Raw genomic sequence first — 20,781 nt, 5'->3', positions numbered from 1 at the left:
TGCGATGCCATAGGTATTGATGTGCCAAAATTATAGCATTCCTACAGAATAAAGTATTCCAGCATTCCTAGTGGGTACGATAAAAATTGGAAAGTTGTGTAAAAAAAATAATAGAAATGCTTACAGTGTAATAGGTAACATTAATTGGATAGTCAATAGCATTTCTATTCTTTTTTTTTTTGTTTTAATATCGTATATTAATTAACGTAATATTTAATATTAATAGTAAATATAAAAAATTAAACCATGGTGAGGTATTGGGTAATCATAAATAAGAAATCGTTTAGCGACATTATATTTTATTTTCATAATAATCATCAACATGATACAGATGTTATGGCTTTGTATTCAAATATCATTTCTATTATTATAATAAAAATATTAACAAATTATCTTACATACACTTGAAAATGTACAATTTGTAATAGACCTTACAAAATATTCTAGAGCCCTACAAGTTGATAACAACAATAAATCAATAAAAGTTTTAACTTAAATTTATTAACCTACAATACACATCTTGAACAAAGGATGCGATTACATGTTGATATCAACTCGTAATAATTTTTAACACTTACAATGATCGCTCCATTGTTCCTACGATAAGGCATTAAGAATAGTTTTACGACATGTCATTACCTAATCGGACGTAACGGGCTACTTTTAATGCCTAGAATAGAAATAAAATATTTTGTCATACCCTAAATTAGTAGCGTGACGAAGCTTTACAAATGGAAACTTGTTAGAAGCACCTGACATATCAATTTCTAAGTTTATACATTCTCAATAACGCTAGGTGCGTTGTCTAGGCATACAGCGGAGTTGCGCTGTAGTGTTGGCGGCTAGTCGAAGAAGAATTTTAGGGAAACAGACGCCGATATGGTAATTATATCTGGTAATTGTAACCTTACAATATTTCTATCCCCAGTCTTCATAATATCATCAAGCGAAGTGTTTCTTACATTATTATTAGACTACAAAGCACTTATGATTTTTTTTTTAAATTACGCGTGGAGATACATATTATAATTATGCTAACAATATGCCAGCGAAGTTAGAGAGTGAAGAACGATTTCGTTGTTATTTTTATTTAAATATTGTTCAATACATATCGGCTAAAATAAGTTGTTATTTTTAGTCATTAGGCCACGACAGTCTGCGGTAAATCGCTACTGAAATAACAATATTTATAAATTATAATTATTTACACATATGTATATATTTTGTATTAATATTAAATTTTGATAACAAATAAATAGATCAACTACAGTAATGTAACTATGGAATGACTACCGTGTGAATTATCGAAATAAGTTAGTCAATCACACGATGTGATATGAATGAAATAAGCTGAGACTCGACAAATAGCTAGCGATTACATCAAATATTAAACAAACGACATAGGATGCTCATAGATTAAAAAAGCAAAAATTAAAAAGAGAACCGTAGATGGTCAAGTGGCTTATATCGAAGGTGAATATCTTTCAATTTGTAAAATTGCACCATCAAGCCAATAACAAGGCATGCGTCAAGTTACGTAATTATTTTGTTTTTAACTTCGGACAATTTTAGATAAGAAACTGCAATGCGTTTGTTATTTTGCCAACAGATGTTTCTATCACAATAGCGATACGGTCATTCGGGTTTGGCGTTAATTGTGAGTCAAATATCTCAATGATTTAATTCGATCATTAAGAAAGCATTCGAGATATTCGATCACATTTGAATAACCGAAACATATATGATCGATTAAAGCCACTCGACCGTGTACAGTTGTCTCTGAACGGACAAGGATAAACCTATCTAGAACGGAAGTCAACAGGCGAGATTTCGAGTCAATGTACATCCGACCGGCGAACAGAGCGGGCGGAAACCCGGCCGAGCGACGGGGAGTCGAGGGCCGGCTAGAAAATGTCGGGGCAGCCGCTCCAGTCACGACGCGCTTTACACTCCCAGTAGCGGTGGTTATACAGGTGCCGCAGATGCGGCTGGCCGGGTGCGGCCTCACGCGAAAACCAGGCGGGCCGAGGAGGCGGCGGGGGGTCAGCTCCCCTGGCGGCCGCCGCCTCCGCTTCCGCCTCAAGCTGGCGCCGAGCGCCGCGCTGCTTCTCCTCGAGGCGAAGCTTCTCCGTGTTGGCCTCGTCCCACAGCCCCTCCTCCATGAGGCGCTGGTCGGGTCGCAGCCGGGAGTCCGTGGGTGCTACGCCCTCCTCCTGCTCGTTTAACTGCGCCGCTAGCAGCGTGAAATTGTACCATCTGTGGATAAGCATAAACCAAATTAAGCTAAGGGTCAGATTGTCAAAATTTAACAAATCAATTAAATGGCATAAGATCACTATAGATTTATTTTTAATGATAGTTCAGCTAGGATTTCTTGAAATAACAATTTTAAGATGATATAGATACAAAGGGTGTTTCAAAGCTATAGATATTGAATGCACAATTGTAGATGAATGAAGTGCTTTTTATTGTCAACAAGAACTCAAGAGCGGGCTACAAAGTTATGAGATACCAAGAGTATTATAGCTCATAATCTTAAGCTCAAAATAGTAACACACTATTTTCTACTGAAAAATAAAAATCAATTTATTACAGGCCTAAACTAATAGATATTGTAGCCTGTGAGACAAGGATTACAGGAGAGTAGAAAAGGATTACTTACTTGTGCGAGTCAGGTGGTGCGGGCACGCGTTGCCAGGCGAGCACGAATTTTCCAGTCTTGCAGACTGTGTTATCGGGGGAGGCGCTGCTTACTGGAGCCACCTCCACGCGGTCGTCCCAGTGACCCTGCAGCACGTAGCGGGGCTGCGGGGAAGAAAATGAGAGAAACGGTTACCAGTGGCGTGAATTTAAAGGATACAGAGGAATAACCCCTGAGTCCTCAGGAATGGCAACGCATGGGGGTATCATGGGCGAAACAGTATACTCTGTTATGTCCATGGTACTGCTCATGTCTATAGGCGACGGTTATCACTTTCCATCAGGTGGACTGTCAGCTTGTTTGCCATTCTAAGTTATATAAAAAAAATCTATTTACACTTTATTAAGACAAAAAAGCAGATCAACATCAGTGTCATATGTGTACACAGTCTCTCAACACTATTTGTGAATAAAGTAGTAAATATTACTAGATTATAATACAGTGGAAAGCATATTGTAGTTAACACCTAGTACAGGCACTAGCTCCCACAAATAATAATGTTAAAATGTTCTGCAAGTTAAAGTATAGGTAGTAAGTTCTTAATTGTTTGTGGTAAGAATTAAATAAATAAAAGAAATAAATAAAAACGGTAATGCACTTTACTGTATTGTAAATATAATACTGTAAAATCCATTTCATATTAAAAAAATAAAATTATCTTTAACAACAAAACAATCAACAAAAACCACAAGTCTAGATGTTACTGCCATCTAGTATTTCAAGTCTAATTTCGTTTAGTGACCAACCATTATCAATGTTAAAGTAAGATATATTAATTATAAACCAATTTCACAGCACTTTTTAAAACCGATCACGGTGTTTATTTATTTTTTATTTAACTAACTTTACTACTGTAATCTATTAAAGGAAACAATGACGAGTATCTATCTTTATTAACCAAAAGAAAATGTGGTAAAAAGGCGGACTTAATGCTAGTAGCATTCTCTGCCAGTCAACCTTTGGGATGAACAGTGAATCATGAACGCGGTACTGCATTATTGAGATAGGTAAAGGAAATAACTGCTAATAATATATACCTATACATATTAAACAATATAAATAACATAAAATGTTGATTAGATAATATACATACATATTTATTTATAAATAAATTTATATTTATAAAGGATCATATATATATGCAACTAAATAAATATCAGTATCATTATAACTGCTTTTAACTGTCCACTGCTGAACATAAGGCTCCCCTAGGGGGGTTTTGCAAGTAGTTGCCAACTTTAGCAGCTAGATTGACAACAGCAATTAAGCTTTGGAAATGTTTTAAGAAGGACGCTGTTGACCATCACTCGCCCTCCCTTAATCGCCTCTTACGACACCCACGGGAAAGGAAGGGGTGGTCTATTCTATGCCAGGACCACACGGAAAGCCGGTAAATAAATAATATATAGATAAATGAAATACAAAAAATTATGACTAGCTAGTGGCTAGTGTTGTAATAAGTTTATAAGGTGAACATGGACATTTCTTTGATTTTTTTTTGGTGTTTGGGTTACATTGTGTTAAAGATCTGTAAATCGGAAAGACACGATCCTAGGATTAAGTATCTTTAGTAATAAGGTAACAAAAGTGCACGCACCACTCCCTGTGGGTCCTTGATGACGCCGGTGACCTTCCTCTGCGTGTCCTTGCTGAAATAACTGTACGGCTGGTACTTGAGGTGAGCCACGTAGCCGGTGGCCGGGCCCGCCTCGCCCACTATGTCCATGTCCCCGTGGTTGTCCATCCATAGTTTACCCACTATTATGTTGTGGACGGTAGTCATTACCTGCCGATAAAACACAATGTGTCAAACTAAGGGTAAATAGGGGGGAAAGGGATTATTAGTAATGGAGACTTAGAATCCCATTGCTAGCAATATACCCAACCAGGTCGACCTCCTCGCGGTTCCCCCTGGAAACTATCATGGTTAATTCCTGATGAATTCATCATGATGGGCTAACTGGCCTGTTTTCATTCTCATCTATCACCCTCCACTGGTGCTCCGCCAGCGTATCCCGTTAGCGCAGGCGGGGTTACCATACCATTTTCACCCATCAAAAAAAAAAAAAAAAAAAAAAAAGAAACTAAGGGTAAATTAGGTTTTCTATCTATTTTGCTGTTAACGAACTGTTACGTATGGAACTTTTTGCATATAACAACTTTGGTCCCTAGCCCGAAATTACGTGAATCATAGATTATACGTTTTGAGACTTTAATATTCTGAGATATGAACGTTTTTACCCTTATGTGTATTTTTGAGACTTGTATGTTTTGAGCGTAAACGGTGAAAAAAATAGCGCTATCATTATTAGATAAGGCACATATTTATTTTTAATATGCTTCTAAACCGATAAGCAGCCTCATACCTTCCTCCATGTGTATTTGTTGCCTGAAGCGACAAACATTGCCGATGCACTACCCAGGGGTATAACCTGTAGGTATTTCCCCCTGAACTTAGTGGTCATGGTGAACTCCTGCCAGCATTGCCAGCCTGCTTGCCCCTCGCAGAACTGCGCTACCATTGGAGGGTGATGTGATACCTGATAATTTTATTCTTTTGTAATAAAAAGTGCCAAATAAATTATAAATTTTAAATTCTGTATTCAAAATAATAAAGATTCTCTATTTTTTTTTTTATAATTCAAATAGTTATATAGTTTGAAAAACATGTTAGTAAAATATATATAGAGGAATAGGGAACAAGGATATTAGGCGAGGCTAATGCTGAAAGGAAATGGTAATGGAATGGAAAGGAGGTAAGAGGTACAAAAAGTTATTAATTGATAAAGATTTTAGTGTTTAATTGTAATATTTCATAATAATGTCTAGTTATTGACACAATTAATTGTAATATATCAAAAACGAAATAATAATAAGTATCTATTTATAAAACCTACCTGTTCAGATATAGACCGCCATCCAAGGTCCGCCATGCGATCACATTCGAAAGTCTCACCCAGTAGCGGGTTGAAGGGTTTGTTTATTCTGTAAATAATAAACATACACATATACACTTCACGTCTATTTCATATTATGGTGGATAGAAATAATATAATATCGGTTTCTCATTAAAAGACCGGAATAATGGTCAATAAAACCTATATAATTAATTGTGTCGGCGTTTACCTGTAATAGTGTCGTGTTAACTTCATAATTAGTAAATTAATAACCGTGCCGCGAACACTTAGTAAATGTGATAGATTGACTCATGTGATGGGCCCAGTTACATATAATATATAATAAATTACCTGACTGTAATTGCTGAAAGCAGTCTAAATTCATTTAAAAAGAAACTGAAAGACTGGCTTATCAAGAAGGGCTTCTAGTGTTGGAGAATTCTCAAATTATGAACAATATGAATAAACCCTAATGCTGAATTTTATTAATAAAATAACAATTTGCAGTGACGTGATTATTATTGTTATAAATTTATATTACTTTTAAACATTCTTATTATTATTATATAGAAAACACTACGTTCTTAAAATTAAAATAAAATATAACAAACTTGCAATGGGGATGACATAATTAAAACTGGACTTAGAATTTTTAAAATTATGAATAAACGATCTGTATCTGTTAAGTCTCGAAAATAAACTTTAATAATAAAACATCAAATTCTCAGACAGAAACAAATATTTATCTTTTCCTTTATCTTTTTAACTAACTACGTGTTATTTTTTCATTAATCTGTTGCAACACCGTCTATCCATGCATAAATTTGTTTTTGAAGTTTTGTCATTAACAACACAGTGAAATATGCTCATGAATTGTTATTCATGAGTTCCAGAGAACACAAAACACATTGGAGCAACCCAAAAGAGAGCAAAGCTTAATTCGTAGTTAAAGCGTAAGGATTGGACAAAGAAACATACAATATTATTTGTTTCTTTCTTGACGAAAATTAGATATATAGCATTACACAATAAAACCATGTCAATTATTTTTAGAATTAATGTGTCATCAAGAGATAATGGATGAAGAGACTTAAACAAAATTAAATTATTAAATAGATTAACCCAAAAAACAATATGACGTATGTTTTAACGGAATTGGTCAAACGGATTATGATAAACAGCCTTATCCCTCCTAATCCAAATACAACTGAATGTTGTAACATTTGTAAAATCTGTTTCAACAGAAGTTACTAGAAAATGAAACAAAATTGTCACAGAAACACTGACTAAAAAGAAATTAGTAACAAAACATGTAATCAATTAATCTATTAATAATTTTTGCTACTAATGGACTGATGTCCATTAGCAGACTGAGTTATGGTCAAGTCAATTATTTATTTGTTAACATTTTCATTTAATTATTTTGAAACTGGCTACATTGTATCGTCTATTCAAGAAAAACATATATAACACTATAAATATTTTTAAACAAAAACCCATTATTTTTAAGTTAATTTTTAACCTGACCAGTAGTAGAGTTTATGGTGGAGGGATGGGTGGCAGTGTCCCTCTTAAAACATGGCCAGTTAACGGCTGATATAACAACAACAACTATAAATTGGGAGGCAGAAATCCTCATTACTAACCCCCCCCCCTCCCCCCCTCCTCTAATATTAATAAATATCCGTAGTGTACTAACCTGCAGGAAGTAGTGGCGTATGAGGAAACCGTGAAGGCGGCGACGTATGCGAGCTGCTGCGCGGGGTCGGTGAACTGCGCCGCTTGGTCCAATACAGGCGAGTACTCGTAATCCTCCGTCAGGCGCTGCAGCATCGATAGCGGCTCGCTGAAGTTCACCGGGATGGGGATCTTCGATAGTTCTTTGCCTGGCACATTGAATAATAATAAATACCACTGAACATATTACATACACACTGTCATATAGTCCTAAACTAAGTAGACTTTTTTCTTTTTGATACTAGAACAATGACAGACTTTTTTAAAATAAATAACATATTATAAATAAATACCACTCAGATCATATGAATTAATTAAATTTATCTATGCCAGTGCCATTTTATTTTTATTAAAGAGAATGAAAATTTAGAAGAGAGATTTTTTTTACTTTTTTTGTACGTGATATTTTCGCCAATTGTTATTTTGATGACAATTATTAATTCTCTAAAAGGATTATTACCCTTCAATAATTATTCAATATTAGAGTGTCATGTCTCCAAGTGAAAATACTATTATCGGAACTAATTAACAAATAAATGTAGTAATATAGTAGTAATAAGTGTAAAAGTGTAGATATTTGATATTCAATCACACTCAAATCTAGCCATAATTTAAATAGTATAGAGAGAGACACACAATAATGACAGTTATGTAGTATACCTATGCAGTTTTTCATGATGGACCACAGGCTGAGTGGGTAGTTTGGCTTGTCGGGCACTCGTACTCGACGCGGATGGCCGTCAACCATGCTCGTGACTTGTGACACGTGCGGCTGTGACATAATATTTAAAGAAATATTTACACAAAAAATAAAATAAAATTATATGTTTAATAGGAAGATTTTGTATGTACATAAGTACATAGGAAACTGAAAATACCAAACGCACAATTATTTCTTCTAGTATTGTAGATGTTTGGTATTGAGATGGATATGGATTTAAATAATGACTTACCCAAATTTTGAAATTCTGTTCCTTGTCCGAAGCCTTGGTGGCGACAACACCAGTCTCGGCACCTCCCATGGCGCTTTCTGCACGCTCTTTGTCTTCCACGAATATTACCTAAAGAAAAGTTTTACATAATGGAACTAGCTTGCAATATGGTACTATGACGTTTAGTTTAATCATTAAAGTATGAAGAGATAATAAAGTCACTTTATAATATTAATAAGGATAATTCATACTAATATAATGTTTCATATTACAAAACAAAACAAAGGTAATGAATTTTTTTTTTATACAACTTAGAACGGCAAATAAGCTGATACTGATACTGTTTCGCCCATGATACCCCCCATGCGTTGCCATTCCTGAGGACTCAGATGTTATTCCTCTGTATCCTGTAAATTCACGCCATATCCCACTCTTCGAACCGAAACACAGCCATGCAAACACAACTGCTTCACGGTAGAAACACGAATGGGACCGAGGTACCCAAGCAATCGACTTTTGTACTAAGTCTCCCTTTGGTAAAATCGTCGTGAAAAAAAAAAACTTAATAAATTGATTTCATTCCATTTGTCCGACAAACTCTATATTTTTTATGCAACTATTTTTCTCTCATTACAGTCATACACGTTCGACATACGAACCAACTTATTATATCAAAAAGTCCCGTTACCCGTACGTTAACTAATCATACTGTAAAATATACTATACTACAACACAAACATTAAATAAAAATTTAAATGGCAAGTTGCTTCCTTTACCGATGTTATTATAATGAACGGCGATATCGTCGTAACTGTCGCGGTTAGAACATGAATATGTATTAACGTTCTAATTGCGACCACAATATGATTAATAAACTTGGACAGAGAAATTTCATGAACATTAAAAACGAATGAATAAGAGGCATATCTCTCTTAATTGATGTAGAGAACTAATTAACGTTAAAACCGTAGATATATAATTTTCCCCTTTTTCTTTTTACTATAACTGATTATTTACTTATCCAATACTTATAAAATCCAATTATATATGTAATCTGTAAGTTTGTACTACCCATATTATAATAATCAAACGATTCAGCGACGATTACTATTTTATCAGGCTGGGCGTCAGCTTATTTGGCCATTAATAGTTACGTAAATTGCATTTTTTAGGATCATATTAAAAATACATTTTTTTAAATTTAATTTCAACTATTATTTCAAATTACATTTGCAGTAATTGAAACAATGAGTAATCGAGGGTGGGTATCAGGAGGACTTAATATCGGGAGTTGACAATCACGAGTAGCAATGTCAAAAATAAATGGCATTCAATTAATGGACTGACCTGCTGCGTTTCCGTCACTGTTTCTCCTTCGGATTCATCGGAGCTCTCGCCGCTTTTTACCTTATTTTTCCTATTAACCTGCAAATGATATGATACATGACATGAACACTAAAGTGTCACAATCACTGCAAGAGAATTATTTATGAGATTGGGCAACTTAATTGTTGCTTTATGTTTATGCTGTAAACAGTGGGTTAAACCGGTGTCCTCGATTTAATAGTGACGAAACTGATTAAACTGCAATAAGTAGTAATGTTAAATAATTTCAAATAAAACTATCTACTTAAATAACATGAAAACTCCTACTACATATAATAAAATCGTAAGAGTCAAAATGTCTGTAATATTGAGTTTTTCCAGCTGCCAGAATAGGCAAAAATGCCTAAGTCAGCCATTTTTAAAATTGATACATGTATCTATTTGTCATTACAAAAAAATGGCAGAATAAACAAAAATATATAAACAATTGTTTTAGAACGACTTAAAAACTAGCACATTTTTTATCCGAATGCATCAAGTGAATAATGAGATACAGTTTGATCTTTCCACTGTAGAAAATCGAGTAGAATGTTCAGTCTCCATTAATTGGATAGTCACGTTTACGAAAATGCTCTAAATGGTGTTAATAGAACACAATCACAATGTTTTTAGGAATTAAGTTAATTTTGACTACCATGCAGATAAAGTTGTATACATAATTAATCATAAACATGATGAGAATTAAATGAAGCAACTGCTAAGTTTATCATACATAAGAAAAATTGATTCGGATTAAATCTCACACAAGAATCCAACCAAGTATTCAGGAGTAATGTAACACAACTATTACTTACTGGTACTTTAATTACAAATGATGTCTTATCATCCATTGATGTTGAGACACCCTCCTCCATAGCATCAAAGAATTCATGATCTTCATCCTCTGTCTCGTTTCCAGTACCAGACCCGTTTCCTCCTACAAGAACACTCATTATTTCTTTGTGAAAACATTAAGTATTAGTATACATACACTTAAGGGGTATTCCCTTATAAGTGATTTTGAAGGTACAAATACTTATATTTAATATTCTAAATCTATTACATATAACATATTTATAGAATACAACAATGTACATAAGTAAGCAGAGTGTACTAATGAACAATGAGTATAAATATTAATGGGACATAACACTGATAACAAAACGTCATTTGTTTATTTTGTACTTATTTGATGAATAAATATATCTTAAATGGTTTATATTAATGAACAATAAATCACAATGATAAAGGTATATATACATGGACCTTAAATTGACATCTATACCATTTATATTTTTATTGATAATATACTGTTTTAGATTTATTAAAGCAGCTGATATTACCAATTTTAATTTAAAAAAAAATATTACTAAAAGAGTTTGTAAACAAGACTATTTGAATAAGATGATTTCAATGCCATCTTCATTTTAGCCGTTCATTTTCCACCTCATCAACATATCAGCCATTAACTGTCCACTTCTAAACATAGGCCTCTGGCATAAGAGAGGTTTTGCTAGTAGTTGCCATGCTTGGTAGGCAGATTGAAAAACAGTTGTTTTGATGTTGTTGTTTGATGTGATGTTGGTAATTTAATAAGGATTATTTTGTTTAATTTCACTACCATTAGTATGTGTGTGATTGCCAATACTTGAAGATCGACCATCACTATTACCATAGAAGTTCCATAACCTTCCACAGCAGCCATAAATCAGTCATTTTTAACGCAAATATTGCGACACATGTTTCACCTTTAAATGAGGCATCTTCAGACAGTGATATGGTAATATTAGTAGTGGTCAATCTTCGAATGTTGGCAGTCACACACATACAAATGGTAGTAGAATTAAATAAAATAAGTGCAACTAAATAACGAGTGATATGAACTTCCACAAAATAACACCTAGTTTAGTAAAATATTTGGTGATGTTTTAAGAGCAAAGCTATAGCTGTTTCCTCAATTATTAAATTCCCTTAGTCACCTCTAAAGTTACCCACGGGAAAGGAATATGTGGCCCATTATATGCCATGACCACACAGCAATTGTTGATTAAATAGGCCTACCTTATAGAATGCCATAAAGTATAATAGACTGCCCCTTAAAAATTGTCTCATGAAACCAATACTATGTAAGTATCAGATACATATTATGTAGAATAAACTTTAATGAATAAAGTATCATAGGAATTAAAGGTGAAATATTGCACAACAAATAGATGATACTATAATGACATTGTTAAATTACCTATGTAATACATATATGTGAATATATATAAATGAATTTAAAGTGAGAGTGTTGGCAACAAACATAAATTGTGATATATGGCCTCTAATATGATTAATCAACAAATTTATAGCAACAAACAAAGGTTTTTAGTAAAATACATCAATAAAGTTATGATAAATACACAAATTAATACATCACTTTGAATGTTCCTTGTTGGATAAAATATATTTAAAAAATAATTAATACACCATTGTAATGCACTACTCATTTCTTCGTGGAGCCAAAATTTACCTACAATAGAAATATAACAGGATACATATTGAATTTAAAAACACTCTTCCACAAATTATTATTAAAAATTCAAGTCAATAATTTTCAATTATTTGTGGAAGAATAATTTTTTTTTATCTTTAATATAAATTCAAAGTACCAATTAACAGCAGTATTAGTATATTACAAAATTAAATTCCAATTTGAGCTACAAATATGACTAATCAAGTGACATAACAAGGTCTTTGTGTATTTATTTAATAAATAACAATGGTAAAATATGACCAGTTGAATGACATCTGTTGATAACAAGTCTACCACTATCTATCTCATCAGGAATTACAATTGTGTACATTTATATGAATAAACTTATAACACAATTTATCCACTTTCATCAAATCCATTTTCTAGAATAACAATATGAAGTATAGGTGATAACAAACATGCATAGTGGTGCACAAACAAACACTACCCAAACATTGCATGGTGGCCTTGTAAAGAAGTATCCGATTCTATATTTACAACTATATTGTCATTTTATTATCTGAAACATGTTATTATTTTAGCAAAATCAAAATAAATATATAATTTTGTAGACTTTCAAGATTCTTTAGTATTCTTAAAGATCTTGTAAATGGTGACCAGTATCATCTAGTACAATGGTTACTAATTAGCTCAGAAATACCATACATAATATAATAAATTTGGAACATCACAAAAACTATCGTCGATTTGTAAATTCTAGAAATCGCTGGTCTTGTGTAAATGACTATTTATAATATTTCATACTGTTCTTGTTTAAAACACTATTACTAAACAAAACACATTCCAAAACCAACATTTCCTATAACACTAAAGTTTCACTTACCACCCATAATTTATTGCAATGATGAACCATTCAATTAGTCTTTCAATATATCTGAATTGTTAATATTTATACTCAAAGCGTACGGATATACAAGGCCAAGATCACAAATTTCAGACAACGATTGGTCGCTCTAATTCACTGCCAAAACTCTACACTTCATACGCGGCAGACGATAATTAAATAAACGAATGCTTAATATTCTACCAATTACTAATGCAACACTTTGAACAGCATAATAACCTTGAGCGCATCAAAAATTTGAAAATCTACGAAAACGACATTATGAATCGCCTTAGGATGTGTTACGTACCGAAATCAAAGTGTTTTTAAATGAACATTTTTGTTTGTTTTATAACATAGAAATAACATAAATCACATAATAACACGTAAAATTTTATGAATTTCAGTTCTACTCAACATTCCTCAATAATAATTTGGTTCGATTTTTATGTCCGTCACGTCAGTCAGAATCAGTCAGTTTTTTTTTTTAACAAACCAATGTTGCCAGGCCTTGAATTATTATTAAATATTATCATATGGTAGATATTATTTTTTTTTATACATATATTGGGCAATTTTTTTTGGATTTTATAATTTATTCTTCTTTTCCGTATAATTTCGTCTTTTTCTAAATGTTTCAAGGCATAATACAATAACTGGGCTAATATGAAAAATTTCTACCATTAATTTTAAATGTTTCCATTTTTTAATACCTACATTTTCGAAAGAAAAATAAATATGTTTTTATCGACTTCAATTTTGTGTATACAATACTATTGTAAATGTAGACTTAGTATTACGTACTTTAAGATAGTAAGGATGGAATCACATGGTGGAAAGTTTCTAGCCGACTTTGTTGTACATGAAGGCCACATGAAAGCTTACCAGAAGATGACTTTACATATCTTCCGAAATAATCCAAACAAAGATTTTAAAATTTTGAATCATAGGCTAAGATTCGAGCATAGAATGCAGAAAGCAAAGTCCAAACTGAAATCTATATTTGGTTTTAGAGCTTTTATGTCTCTTCTTAATATAAAGGGCAGTATTGTCATGCTCAAATAAATTTTGTTTAGGTTCATAATTCCTAAACTGCACCTAATATAATACTTCACATGTACAAGTACACCAATACACAAAATAAAACTGTCTTTCATGAATAGTTCTCCAAAGATCTATACTTAGTTCACAATTAATTGTGGAATCTTTGCAAAATGTTGTTGTTAATATAGGTAAAGTCTAATCTCTATCAGTGATGTCATAGCTTAGTCAACACATAGCTATAAAGCCTAAAAGATTAAACAGATTATGACGTGCATAGAATAGGCTGGCACTATGAGTGCAATATAAAATTCATAATAGTAAAGTTTAATGTTGTGTCGCTATTCACACTATATGGATTGTCGCAAGGATAGAGTGATGATTAATCCATGTAGTATTATACCTCAAGTTGACATAAAATGAAGGATTTATTATTGTACTTGTTCCCCTTGTTCATTCTCCATATGTTGCAAAGTTTAGGTATTAATGCAATAGTTCCTATTTAGAGGGCTGGAGGAGATTGTTAATAATGCAGACTACTAGTCCTATTGCTAGCTATATTCTCTGTCAGGTCGACTTCTGCGTGGTCCCCCCCCCACGAAGTAATTGTGCTGAATCCTAGGTGTATTTATCATAATAGGCTAACTGACCTGCCTTTTCATTCTCACTTGTCATCCCTCATTGGTGACTTGCCAGTATATACCGTTAGTGCAAGCAGGGTTGCCATTCCATTATCATCCCTTAAAAAAAATAGTTCCTATTCCTATATGTTTTGTAAGTAAACAGCACTGACCTGCATGTGATGTGTTATGTGCTGTAACCGTCTTCTCAAGATTGTCATGCTGTCGTGCTAACTGTTCTACGACTTCTTGCAACCGGGTCTTTTGTTCGCGCTCATGCTGAAGTGCACGGCTCATGCGAGCACTGGAAGCTGCAGCCGCATTCATAAACTCCGAGCATGCCTATTAGAGATTTATTATTGCAACATTTTTATTGTGCTACATTCATCATGATCATCAGTTCGAGTTATAGCGCACCAAATGTCATCTTTTCAGTAATTGAAAGTAAAAAACACTGAATAAAATTATCTATTTCTTAAGTAAAGCAGCTATGCATACTTTGTTACGTTTAAGTTTGGTCCGTAAAGTATAATGGCAAGTGTTACTTTTTACTTAAGAGGCATAAAACTTAAATTTTCGGAAATAACAATGCACCAGAAATACTCGTACTACTTATGACAGTAAGTAGACTGTATAATTAGATTTTTAATCACTGTTTACTTTTGTAAATTACCACATTTTCTGAGCTCATTGGCTATTTCGTATGATATAAAAGCAAAGGTAATTGTAATTATGTGTTGTTTTAAAATAAGATTAAACAAAGCAAATTTAACTTACATTCATCATGGCATTACAGGATATCCTGAAAAGAGTGGCGCGCTCCGATACTTGTTTTGTTGTATCTGTAGGAGGTATCTCGAGATCTGCCAATGAGCGCTGCAGCGAGGTCCCGTGGCGGGTCACAAGTTCAGAACACGTGCGAAGGTCGTGAAACCGTGCCGCTAGCTCGCGAGCTATACGGCTCGCGTCCTCCCCTTCGCCTTCTCCACCGCCCACAGCCACATTCCCACTAGACATTTGATCTTCATCGTCATCAGATTCTTGTGCTCTACTGCAATAAATAATAGATAAATTAAAAAACAAAAAAACTTCTTAACTTAACCAAAGTACATAATAACAAGCTTCTCTTTAAATTTTTATTACAATAAGAAACAGAGTAATTCAAGAAGGTGTATGTCGAAAAGTAATAATGGAACAAAGATAAAATAGTTATTTTTCGATGGATTAAATATGTTCAGAGGTTGATAAGTTGTAAGCAGATAGGAGAGAAATAATTGGATAAGCTACAAACTTATGACAACCAAATAAGAAATAATCTAATGAGGAGCCAAGTTAGACACAATCAGAAATGAAGAATTTGTAGAAACAGGGTTGAAGGTACATCAAGATGGAAACAGCAGTCTGTGATCTTTGTCTATTCAAAAACTTTATAAAAATAATCTTTGTTAATATGTCAGGTTGACATAAATAATCATGTTTTTCGTTACTTACATACCCACTGGACATGGGAGAATATCTTATGTAGAGTATATTTTACGTCAATTTTTAAATAACGTTAATAAAGGTCTAGTAAAAAATCAAGTAAACTACATCACAGGCCTCCAAATACCTTAAAGATAGCCTAAAAGCACTAAAGAAACAAAAAAACTGCTGTCATATTATTAGTTGTTACAGAAGTGGTAGCAGTGGTAGCCATAGCAGCAGTAGTATTAGTAGTACAGTGTTATTTTTGTTACCACAAATTCATTAATACCACTCCACCACCTAATATTGAATAACGACCAACTAACACTAACATAGCTTTCGCCTTTGCGAGTTCGAGTGCAGTGACCCAACTCTGACGCTCCACCTCATCTTGTGCACGGATGTGGAATGTTTGTGTTCCTCCATTGCTGATGACGAATGTGCAGGAGTCTGCAGTGTGAATGAGAGCACCAAGTAAAGAGATTGTACCGCGGCATGTATGCGCCATTTCCGCTTGATTTCTGTAACAAAATTGCTGTTTGATTATTTTTATATTATAACAAGGGGCATGTATACATTCATTAAGTTAGTTCAAAATTAGGAAGATATTTAAATAAAACAGAAATCCACCAAATCTCAGCACATATTTCAAAATTGGACACTTCCAAGAAGTGATCAAATTAAAAAATCACAATTAATGGTTACCTAATTATTTATAGGCGTATTTAAGGGGAACCAGGTTGACCACACTCACCTTAGAATTATCTGGTACCCACCCCAGATTGTTAGCGAAACTTTGCAAAGACAAAGACACAGATACGCACACATACACTCACACATACACACACACGTACTCGCGCCCACAAGCTCACTCGCTCACGCGTGACCGTACGCACGCACGCACGCACGGACGTACACTAGCACGCACACACGCACACACACACACCCACACACACGCACACACGCTTACACACGCACGCATGAGAGCACTCGCTCACTTTGTACTTACCCTATCACCCATACTAATATACTCTTAACAAATCAAGTAAAATAGATGTCCTTAAGTTTGGCAGCCTGGTGATCTATAAGACGGGTTATCCTAGTACCGACACCAATCTCTCAAAGATTAAATTATGTAGCTGTAAGTTTTATATATTGTTATTTTGTGAAAGAAATAAATATATATTTACATATTGGAGTTGAATATAGTGTTTACTGACCATTACATGCCAGTTTTTATTGCTGAAATAACTATTAATGACAAATATTTTTGATAATTATGAATGACCTTCATTTAACCTCAATGACATTATGCTTGTTATGATCCTTACCAAACAACCATAAACATCAAACAAAAATAAATATGGCCATAAAAAAACATCAGCTCAATTACATTATAAAACCAACTCAAGAAAATGTAAAACATAAATGATCATTCAAAAATATATAATAAAATATATTGTTTTAGTACCCTAATAGAATATATAACACTGTTCAGTTTAAATAAATTTAATTATATATCAGAACCCAAAGATAAACTCAACTTTTGTTATCTCTGACAGTAATTTACATTGTTGTCATTTACTTTTCATGTTATTGGAGTTTTATAATCCAATAACATAATTATACAAATTTATATACAGATTATATCCAAAATTTTGTAGTATTTATTAGTTTATTAATACTACTAAAAAGTTGCAATATCCTTCTGGCACATTTATCTTTACCATAAAAGAAAATATTTACCAATTTTATATTACTGATTTCAGTAATTTTGCTGTGCATTATACATACTACATTGTATTCATGTACATATAATATAAAACTGTATGTAGATTGTGTCTGTGCATAAATCATGTTCAAACTGCTTTACAGAGTTTGATGTTTGGTGTGATGTTAATGTAATCCATGTCCTACATTTTATTACTTGGTAAAAGTCTCATTCCCATAGAATATATACACCAAAACAAAGGCATATCAAGTGTTATGTTTATTACCTCCATTAGTAATTACAATCTTGAGCATATTTATTTATTTTTTCCATTTAAAAATATAATTAAAAACTAATCAATAATTCAGGTAGTTTAAATATTTTAGCATAATTTATTTGCATTTGACAACAGATGATTTAAATTTTTGAATTTATTAATATTTTTAATAATCAATATTTTGCATTTTTTCCTTCTAAAAATTTATTGTAATCTATTTATAAACTTCTATGAGAGAAATAAACCATTATTATTTTTTTTGTATTTATTTTTATCAATCCCTAACAAACCAATTTCTTTACAATTGTGTAATGGTATTATACCATCCATATTGATACCATCTAATGGTAATACTACCACTATACTAGTAGGTCTCAGCTCTTTGTTAATTGAAGCTTAACCTTGAGTACTTATTGGAGTTCATGAGTTACTGACAATTGACCTGCATGCTGATTTTATCAATGAATATCAAGCCTACATATTGATATACCACTATTATTGGAAACCAAAGTGAGATGTGAACTGTTCATTTCTCATAATTAAAATCATTAGAAATTGATATCATTCTTCTACAGATAACTGCATAACTGCCAGATAATAATTAGCTAGAGTAATTTCTTAATTTGAGAATTAAATGTAGTCTTAAAACCTTTGTGGGTTAACCTTTATGCCTTAAGTATTAACACAATAAAGTATAAGTAATTATATAAAGTATATATAAAATCTTACATAGGAGATATTTAAGAAAAAATCATAATCTTAATAAGGGCATCAGAATCCAAAACAATACTTTTTAGTAGCTTTGTCTGTTTGTTCTAGCACCACACAAAAACTGCTGCACCTAATTGGATACAGATTACAGTTATGTTCCTGTAGGTCAACTAAAAATTTTGTGTATGTTTTATAATGATACATCATTTAGACATTATCTATTTCATTGGTTTTTTATTTCTGAAATCCATACGTAAGAATAAGCAATAAACTAGTAAGTGATAAGAAAATAGTAAAATTCACAATGTATTTTGAAGTATATCTTCAATAAGAATTAAATTGGATTTTACATAAAGTTTAAAAAATATATATTAGTAAACTCTTGGACTACATAAAAGGTACAAAAGTAAATAAAAAAAGTAGGTACCTACTATTACGTTATGAGTACATATTACAACAAATATTTGTTGATTTACGCTATATGGAGCCCAATTCGAATTATCAGCTTCATAAATATAGCATAAACGCATTATTTATATGTATAAAATAGAATTAGCAGTATTATAATCGAATGGCAAAAAATACGGCAAAGTATCACTGCGTCACAATAAGAAAATGGAGTTAAGAAAATTAAGTATTTTGCATATACATGTATAAAAATGACGAAAATGTCACTAATTGTATAGACTATCTTGAAGAATAGTTAAATGATTTCTTTAATTTACCTGTAGTACGAAAGTAATCCATTCGAGAGAACGAACCATCTTCTTTGATAACCCTTCAAATAATTTGTCCATTTGAACAACCATCCCTTCTTCTCTGGGTCGCCGGGAATTGGCTGACCCTTGGGCACTATCACGTCAGACATTTTTCTTCAAATTAGTTCACGAATATTGATGAAAAAAACATAATATAAGATTTGTTCAGCCACGTCTGTCATCCACCATAATCAAATAATGGAAAAAGTCAAAAGTGTCATGAAACGTCACTATAATTTATTAATTTTTATTCTGACATTGACAGTAGAGAAGTAGCAATGATGGTATTCCAGACAAATTGTCATATTGAAGACTAGGCAGCATGGTCTCCGACCTTAGCCTGTTCTACAACGGAACAAACGTACTAAAAAAAAGTAGCAATGATATTAATTTATTAATAACGGAGAAGGCAAAGAAACTAAGCCATATAGCCTGATTTTCAGTAGAAAGTTTGTATTTCCATAATTTAACACGATAAAGTGGTCATATCTTTTTCATTGGATAGAATTAAATACCACAGGGATACGTTATTTTCGATGTATGAAAATACCATCGATTCTTTCTTTATATACCTATTACGTGATTTCTTAGCACTTTAATAAAAAACGGCACGACACAGTTGGCCATTAAATCATATTTTGTTATACTATTCTAAATACTGTATCTTTCTAATAAAATAACTTAATTAATTATTTCACTACGTAAAAAAGTTTAAAAATAACCTATCCCTTCGATTGTAAAGTATATAGGTTAGTTATTACTAATTAAAATATAATAACATATGCGTTTAAGCAAGATAAACAAAGAACATTCACTATTCTGAGTCTATATGTAGTTCTAGTCAATTCTGAGACGACATTTTTGTAAAACCTATTCCTAAAATTAAAATTTCATTTTGATATCACGGCTTTATTCTAAGAAGCAATATAAATTAAATATCCGTAAATTTAAGTCAAAATCATTATAAATTTATTTTATGATGGTTCATAAATAAGTAATTTCGTGAATCCACTGCTATATAACTCGATGCTGATTTGGCAGAACTATTATTATAATAAAACAAATTCTAATTATTTTTAACTTATGAAATTCAGTTACGTAGTTTTAAGTGAATGTAGATGATTACAATTATTAAATAAGTTAATCAAATATTTTTTTCTCACATTCTTTCTGTGTATATAAGTTTTAAATTATTTTGCAGTTAT

The 20,781-nt window shown here is 32.5% G+C and overlaps 1 protein-coding gene across 2 annotated transcripts; it reads right to left on the bottom strand.

Annotated features, from left to right (window-relative positions):
* Window positions 1-282: 282 nt before the first annotated feature.
* LOC113514942 (oxysterol-binding protein 2) lies at window positions 283-19,781 on the bottom strand. Of its 2 annotated transcripts, XM_026899037.2 has the most exons (14): window positions 19,544-19,780; window positions 16,452-16,640; window positions 15,433-15,706; window positions 14,829-14,997; window positions 10,448-10,569; window positions 9,615-9,692; window positions 8,289-8,396; window positions 7,996-8,107; window positions 7,298-7,484; window positions 5,599-5,686; window positions 5,068-5,241; window positions 4,299-4,487; window positions 2,663-2,805; window positions 283-2,256 (listed from the first exon to the last, which is right to left on the bottom strand). In XM_026899037.2, the coding sequence occupies exons 1-14, from the start codon at window positions 19,684-19,686 to the stop codon at window positions 1,905-1,907; spliced, it is 2,328 nt and encodes a 775-aa protein (XP_026754838.1). In that variant the 5' UTR covers window positions 19,687-19,780; the 3' UTR covers window positions 283-1,904. The 2 variants fall into 2 exon arrangements, with proteins under 2 accessions (XP_026754838.1, XP_052751853.1); XM_052895893.1 differs by lacking the exon at window positions 5,068-5,241 and having other exon boundaries at window positions 19,544-19,781.
* Between the last annotated feature and the right edge of the window lie 1,000 nt (window positions 19,782-20,781).

The sequence above is a fragment of the Galleria mellonella genome, unplaced genomic scaffold (assembly GCF_026898425.1).
Source record: "Galleria mellonella isolate WM207_F2 unplaced genomic scaffold, CSIRO_AGI_GalMel_v1 utg312, whole genome shotgun sequence".
NCBI classification, from domain to species: domain Eukaryota; kingdom Metazoa; phylum Arthropoda; class Insecta; order Lepidoptera; family Pyralidae; genus Galleria; species Galleria mellonella.
The sequence above is the reverse complement of the archived record's forward strand: the minus strand, read 5'-3'. Positions and strand labels throughout refer to the sequence as shown.

What these genes read in the sequence shown, in the direction of transcription:
- LOC113514942 (XM_026899037.2), bottom strand. Translation starts at nt 19,686, where the DNA reads ATGTCTGACGTGATAGTGCCCAAGGGTCAGCCAATTCCCGGCGACCCA. An exon ending in CATCATGAAAAACTGCATAG is followed by an intron (nt 7,485 to 7,995) that starts GTATACTACATA and finishes TCAATGTGCCAG; the next exon opens with GCAAAGAACTATCGAAGATC. An exon ending in ACAAATACACATGGAGGAAG is followed by an intron (nt 4,488 to 5,067) that starts GTATGAGGCTGC and finishes TTTTATCGGCAG; the next exon opens with GTAATGACTACCGTCCACAA.